General features: G+C 38.0%; 2 protein-coding genes across 4 annotated transcripts in view; both read right to left on the bottom strand.

The window, feature by feature from the left end:
* LOC122335204 (zinc-alpha-2-glycoprotein-like) overlaps nucleotides 1-6,933 on the bottom strand; it is an 8,070-nt gene extending 1,137 nt beyond the window's left edge. The window contains exons 1-6 of one of the 3 annotated variants that reach the window (XM_043233010.1): nucleotides 5,577-6,932; nucleotides 2,583-2,831; nucleotides 1,574-1,843; nucleotides 1,217-1,489; nucleotides 1,004-1,118; nucleotides 58-684 (exon numbers count right to left, since the gene is read on the bottom strand). In XM_043233010.1, coding sequence (XP_043088945.1) covers nucleotides 675-684; nucleotides 1,004-1,118; nucleotides 1,217-1,489; nucleotides 1,574-1,843; nucleotides 2,583-2,831; nucleotides 5,577-5,649 — 990 coding nt within the window. In that variant the 5' untranslated portion in view covers nucleotides 5,650-6,932 and the 3' untranslated portion in view covers nucleotides 58-674. Of the gene's footprint in view, nucleotides 1-57; nucleotides 685-1,003; nucleotides 1,119-1,216; nucleotides 1,844-2,582; nucleotides 2,832-5,576 lie in introns of those variants that run through there. The other 2 variants (XR_006248939.1, XM_043233009.1) reach the window with 2 other exon arrangements.
* Nucleotides 6,934-7,058: 125 nt separating this feature from the next.
* rapgef5a (Rap guanine nucleotide exchange factor (GEF) 5a) overlaps nucleotides 7,059-7,500 on the bottom strand; it is a 61,320-nt gene continuing 60,878 nt past the window's right edge. The window contains exon 26 of the mRNA XM_043233006.1: nucleotides 7,059-7,374. Within this exon, the coding sequence (XP_043088941.1) occupies nucleotides 7,232-7,374 (143 nt within the window). The 3' untranslated portion in view covers nucleotides 7,059-7,231. The remainder of the gene's footprint in view (nucleotides 7,375-7,500) is intronic.

Below are 7,500 nucleotides of genomic sequence, written 5' to 3'. Positions count from 1 at the left end.
AAAAGTGTAAAACAATCGTGAAAACAATTGACATTACACAACGCGCATTTTGTATGCATTATGAATTTTAATGTAAACGACGGTAAAAATGGTGCAAATTATGCATTCTCTGACACAGAGTGCATTTTACTAACTAGGAACATAAATTTCCTTGTAGAAATCTTTACAAAAATTATACAGAAATTTTAACATTGTTGGGCTGTGATCCTAACGAAAAACATAAAGCTAAAAATGAATAAGCATAATGAATTGATTTAGTTTTTCTGTAGTTTGTGCAGGATGAGTGTGACAGGCCGTGCGAAACAAGTACACTTCCATACTATAACTAAAGTGCTCTATTTTCATGCACTAATTTTGCACAACATATTAAAAATGAAATACATTTTTAAGTACAACGATAGTATGTTAAAAGTGCATATTAGTTCATACTCATGATGTCTCAATATACTAAAAAGATTCGTTAATACTGCTTAAGACAAACTTAATATCATCCAAGCGTACTCAAGTTTAATATTTTAAGTATATTTTTAGTATATTATTATGGAAATGTACTTGTATGAAACGGATGGTAGTGTATTAGATGACCCCACACCTAGCGTAGCTGCGTGGATCATCTGCACTAGTGTGTATCAGCTTCACGTCTGTCTCCTGCGCTCAGGAGATCCTGAGGTCTTTCACCGTGTTCTGTAGTGAAAGAGTTATAACTTATAGAGACTATACAATATAATATTAGCAAACTTACACATCAGTTCACACATTTCTCACATATCAGTTTCACTCGATAAACCCCATACATGAGCATATTAGGATCATAATTTTACCACACGGCCTTCATATTTAAATGCATAAATATTTCATTAAACGATTCATCTTTGTTCAAAGACAAAAGAGAATTAGAAAAATGCATATTCAAGCATAGCGTGTTATAGTTATGTCTATTTTTGCATATAACATGGATTAATACGGGGGTGAATTAATAATCATTGCTTTAATATAAACTCACCTTTGCTTCTCTTTCTGAAGATTGAATACTTGATGCATAGCACGGCACACGCAAAAAGCAAAAGCAAAAAAAACGAATATTGCCGAATAGTGGCATCTAGATTCCAGACTTCCTTCTGCAGGGAACCAATAAACAACGATTTAATTCTATATTCGATAAATTGAGAAACTGAGTAGGAAGCTAATATCACTATGTTAATGTGGTCATATTTACCCCACGATGCTGTAAGTGTCTGACCGCTGTGAAGGACACGGCACTCATAACTCTGTTTGTCATCTCTGTGTATCTTCACGCTGGTTCTCATCTGAAAGGTTTGGTGACCGTTGGGTCTGACTCCAGTAGAGCTGAAGGGCCGGAGTGTGGTGTTGTTGAGGGTGATCTTCATCTCTGTGTGTTTGGGGTAGAAGTCGGTGGCCAGGCAGGTCAGACTCAGCTCGCTTCGCTCATGAGGAGACTCGGAGGCAAACATGTGAAGGGATGGAGGAGCTGCGATACGAAGCACACCACGAATGAGACCGATTCTGAACAAACAGACACGTGCGCTTGAATTCGAAACGGAGAAACACATACTGCTTGTCAGAGCCTTAAACGTGGAGATCCAGTCTATGATGTTGTTGAGGTATGACTGGAGATGCTGATTGTGAAGTCTGTCTGCGTCCCATTCCGTTTTGGTTTCTCTTGCCTTTGGACTTTTATCCTTCCATTGCATTGCGTCCATGTCAAAGGCAATAAAATCATCTCCATCAAATCCGTACTCATCAAACGCGTTCACGCTCATCACCGACCCGTCTGGACGTTTATCAACCTCACAGCCGACTGTCCTCTGTAGGGTATGGAGGCCTAGACACAAAAAACAACACAAATTAGCTTCTGATTTAAAAACAAAAGTGGCCCACGAGGTCAGCGTCATTTGATCGTGGTTGTATCTCGTTATTAGATCTTCGATGCTATCGATCACAACATTCTCTTGAAGAGACTAGAAAACTAGGAAGCGCCTTAGCATGGTTCGTATCAATCTGACCGCCATCAGTTTGTGGCAGTAAATGAAGAGGTATCAAGAGAAAGATGGAGTTCCTCAAGGCTCAGTGCTAGGACCGTTACTTTTCACTCTTTACATGTTACCTCTGGGAGATATTATCAGGACTCATGGTGATAACTTCCACTGTCATGCCGATGATAGACCACCAAATACAGAAAGTAACAGAATGCATATAAAAAAATAGATGATGAGTAACTTCCTAATGCTAAATTCTGAAAAACGGAGGTGCTAATTATTGGACCTAAAAACCCCACAGATAGTAGTCTAGAACACACAGTCCGGTCAGAGGAGAACTGGTCTCAACTGAGTCTGGTTTCTCCCAAGGTTTTTTTTTTTTTCATCATTCTGTATGGATGGGGTTTTGGTTCCTCTGTCTTCTTTGTTGGGGACACAGAGATTCCATCTAATAACAAATTGTTCACTCTCGTCATTATACATCCCTGTCGTTGTATTCTTCTGCTTTATACTGTACAGTGCTTTGACACAGTATATTTTTAAAAGCACTATATAAATTAATAAAAGTGATTGAGTTTCATTCACCGTCACATCTGGAGCTCGTGCAGTTTGCCAGAGTGTTAACCAGATGTAGAAGCCATTCTCTAGAAACATCTGGTTCTTCCACGTCTCTCCAGATGTCTGCATCCAGTCGGTCTCTTTTCCAGATCTGTTCTTCATTGCTGTAGTGAGAGATCTGTCTGTCATCACACAGACACACAGCACTGAACACGGGCCCGGAGAACCCGTCAGGTCTGGTGAGAACGGTGTAACGATACTGGAGATAGTGTCTCTCTGAGGAAAAACAAACGCAAGACAAAGGACAAAGTGTCATTCAATTTCAGAAAGAGAACTTGACCAATAAAGGTAATTACATTTATTCACAAAATCTACTTGTTTTTTTCACTTTTGCAAATGTAAAAATTCCCTGTAATAACTTTCACCTGTTTTCTAAGAATCCATGCACATGTTACTACGGCGACCACCACATCCTGTTTCTGCAGCAGCCCACGTACAGAGAGATCTTTAGTATTGTCTGTACTGTCACATTTCAGATTGATATATTGATATATTGAATAACTTTTGGTGCTCTAGGGGTTAATGAACAGAACTGAGTACTCTTTTAATCAATCAATCAATCATTTTTATTTATATAGTGCTTTTAACAACAGGTTGCATCAAAGCACTGAACAGTATAAAATAGATGAATACAATGACAGGGATGTATAATGAGGAGAGTGAATAATTTGTTATTAAATGCAGAGAAAGCCAGAGGAACTCAGTTGGGGTCAGTTCTCCTCTGACCAGATGCCCAGCACTTAAATTTTAAACGCAGCTGGGTCAGATAGTGTAAATGATTTAGTGTGTGTGTCTGTGTGTGATGCATCTAGGTGTTCTGGTCTCTGATGAACATAATCTCTGGGTGCTGATCCACCATCTAGTCTGGATACAAACTGTGAAAACAGATTGAGAAAGAAACAGGACTAATATTAGCGTAGATGCCATTCTTTTTACGAAGTACATGGTATTGTAGGAGTAGTGTTCCCGGTTCCAGCAAATCTAAGTAATGCAGCCTAAAAATCCTTTAACGGATTTGAATAATAAAAAGTGTGTTGGTGTGTTATGTGTAGGCTAAGTTAAAAAGATGTGTCTTTAATCTAGATTTAAACTGGCAGAGTGTGTCTGCCTCCCGAACAGAGTTAGGGAGATTGTTCCAGAGTTTAGGTGCTAGATAGGAAAAGGATCTGCCGCCCGCAGTTGATTTTGATATTCTAGGTATTATCAAAAGTTTTGAGAACGCAGCGAACGGACAGGACTATAATGTGATAAGAGCTCGCTCAAGTATTGAGGAGCTAAACCATTCAGGGCTTTATAGGTAATTAATAAGATTTTAAAATCTATCCGATGTTTGATAGGGAGCCAGTGGAGTGTTGACAGAACCGGGCTAATATGATCATACTTCCTAGTTCTAGTAAGGACTCTGGCTGCTGTGTTTTGGACTAGCTGAAGTCTGTTTATCAAGCGTGCAGAACAACCACCCAATAAAGCATTACAATAATCTAACCTTGAGGTCATAAACGCATGAATTAATATTTCTGCATTAGAGGTTGAAAGCATAGGTCGTAATTTAGATATATTTTTAAGATGGAAAAACACAGTTTTACAGATGCTAGAAACATGATTTTCGAAGGAAAGATTGCTGTCAAGCAGCACACCTAGGTTAATTTCCTATAAAGCCCTGAATGGTTTAGCTCCTCAATACTTGAGCGAGCTCTTATCACATTATAGTCCTGCACGTCCGCTGCGTTCTCAAAACTCTGGCCATTTGATAATACCTAGAATATCAAAATCAACTGCGGGCGGCAGATCCTTTTCCTATCTAGCACCTAAACTCTGGAACAATCTCCCTAACTCTGTTCGGGAGGCAGACACACTCTGCCAGTTTAAATCTAGATTAAAGACACATCTTTTTAACTTAGCCTACACATAACACACCAACACACCTTTTATTATTCAAATCCGTTAAAGGATTTTTAGGCTGCATTACTTAGATTTGCTGGAACCGGGAACACTACTCCTACAATACCATGTACTTGTGACATCGTAAAAAGAATGGCATCTACGCTAATATTAGTCCTGTCTCTTTCTCAATCTGTTTTCACAGTTTGTATCCAGACTAGATGGTGGATCAGCACCCAGAGATTATGTTCATCAGAGACCAGAACACCTAGATGCGCCCCGTGGACCAATCACCAGATCCTGATGCACACACACACACACACACACACACACACAAAGTCATTTACACTACCTGACACAGCTGCGTTTAAAATTGAACTGGAAGTTAAGTGCTGGGCGTCCGGTCAGAGGAGAACTGACCCCAACTGAGTCTGGTTTCTCCCAAGGTTTTTTTTTCTCCATTCTGTATGCATGGGGTTTTGTTTCCTTGCCGCTGTCGCCTCTGGCTTGCTTGGTTGGGGACACTTAACTTCTAGTGACTATCGTTGAATTGACTACAGAGACCGTCTCTGCATTTAATAAGAAATTGGTCACTCTTGTCACTATACATCCCTGTCATTATACTGTACAGTGCTTTAATGCAACCTGTGTTATAAAAATGATTGATTGATTGATTGATTGATAACATAGTTGTGTAGTAAGTCTATGGTAAATCACGCAGGTGCTACTCTGCAGCAGCACTCGAATCTTAATAGTCCCAGTATAAAAACTTATTAAAGGTGTACCATTATGATTCACTGCAATGCAAAAACACGGTTTGGAAAATGCATTCATGGAGCACTCGCCCATTATATAATTTACTTCTATTGAAGAAGTTTCAGTTCTCCCTTTAAATGTGGCCCGAGCCCATGATGAAACGACGCGTCGGAAACGGCTGCTCTCTCGTTCACGTGCAGCTGATACACTGCGCTGAACCGGCATGCTTTATACAGGGCTTTGAGAGTCTGATTAACAACCACCCGCCAGAAAAAGACAAAAAAAAGAGTCATACGTTAATAGATTATGTATTGAATGACTCACCGCAATGAACGCAGATCATGCATGTCGCCTGTACAGCGACAAAGAACATTAACATCCTGCGCTCATACTTCATCAAGAACAGGTCGCTGTGAAAGAGGTGTGTGTTTAGGGCTGGAGACAAAAACACAGTGAGCGTGAGCACGACGGGAAGGGGAGGTGGAGGGGGAGACGTCAACAAAACACTACATCTTAGGCAGAATTGTACATTTCCTCTACCCGGTGAAGATGGCTTTCCTTGCTGCGAAGGAATGAATTATGGCAACTTCCTTTCAGCAATTTTTGAAATAAAACTTGAATGCACCTGAATTATTGTCAGTGGCTGGAGCAAAAGTGAAGCATTCAATCGATGAAACAGATTGAGAAGCATGTAACGTTACATAAATCCTTTATTGACATTTGCTTTTGAACATTATTGTAAAAATGCAGGTTATAGAAAAGACGTGTGTGGTTTCTATAGCAACAGACTGTAAATATATTGCTTTGAATCTGTCTTTTTTTTAACATTAAATCTTATATTCAGAGCATATCTATATTTACATTTGCAGACTTTGGGTCTTCTCAGTGGTTTTCTGTGCTCCTGATGACAACAGCAGGTCAGACCGCTTTCATCCAGCAAGAAAATAATCTGTTCTGTTGTACTTTTTTACGGCACAAGAGCAGCTGAAATCCACCAGGAGCCCCAGAGAACCTCCGGAGAACTCACTGAACTCAGGGAATCTCACAAAAACACACACGTTTGTGTCACATTATTTCATAATAGCTTATCACATATTATTATTATTAAAATCATGCATCATAGGCTATGATGTCACATCATATGTGGTATGCAAAAAAAAAAAAATACAACTATACATAAATGTAAAAAGGTTTCAGCTCATATTTTACCACAAATACATTTTTAAATATTTATATAAACAAATAACACAATAAAACAATTATAAAATAAATAAGAAATATTTCAGTTGTGAACTTATCCCGGCGGTGTTTGCTGCACTGAAATGAAGTTTACAAAATTAAAAATAAAGTGAAAAAGATACAAAAATAATTAAAAATTGTGTTTAATTGTAAAACATAAACATAGTAGCACTCAGTTAAATGTTACAAAATAGAATAACAAAAACGAAATCGAATGAAATTAAATTGAAATTAAACAGAGAAATATTTTTTGTCTAGATGGACGTTTTTATTATTTATTTACCATTATTAGGTAAATACCTTGGATTTATTTAATAGTTAATAAAACTATGGTATCGGGAACAGGAAGTTTTTTGTTATTTATTTACTCGATTTACTTAATTTCCAAAAAAAAAAAAAATATATATATATATATATTTTTTTTTTTTTATATATATATATATATATATATATATATATATATATATATATATATATATATAAATGTATATATATATATATATATAAATGTGTATATATATATATATTTTTTTTTTTATTTTTTTATTATTATTACTTAACAATATGTTTTTACATTTTTTTTATGTGACCCGGTCATTTCTTTGTGAGATTCCCGAGCATCGGCTGACCTTTGACCCCCGTCTCTGTCTGTGAACGGCAGCATGTCACAAAATAACACAAGTGCCATAGATATAGAGCTATTTATATAAGAAAAGCACGTGTGTCCGGTCACAGCACATTCAGGCGATCTTCAGTGTCTGTGAACGAACGTGGCAGTGAAGAAACGGATGAAGAATCCTGCGGCCCCCGAACGCTTTCCTGAGCTGATCGTCGAGAAGCCCCTCCACGTCAGATCTCACGGGGTCACAGCTGCAGCTGAAGGCTTTTAGAAAACATCGCACAATATTAAAATCTCCTCGTATTGCATCGCTCTCCCATAGTAGTGCTTGGCACGGAAACCACGTCTCTTTACAGATAGAAACGTATCTACATTCTTACACGATAATGT

Source organism: Puntigrus tetrazona, unplaced genomic scaffold, assembly GCF_018831695.1.
Source record: "Puntigrus tetrazona isolate hp1 unplaced genomic scaffold, ASM1883169v1 S000000746, whole genome shotgun sequence".
NCBI classification, from domain to species: Eukaryota; Metazoa; Chordata; class Actinopteri; order Cypriniformes; family Cyprinidae; genus Puntigrus; species Puntigrus tetrazona.
Note: the sequence above shows the minus strand (reverse complement) of the source record. Positions and strands in the feature narration are given on the sequence as shown.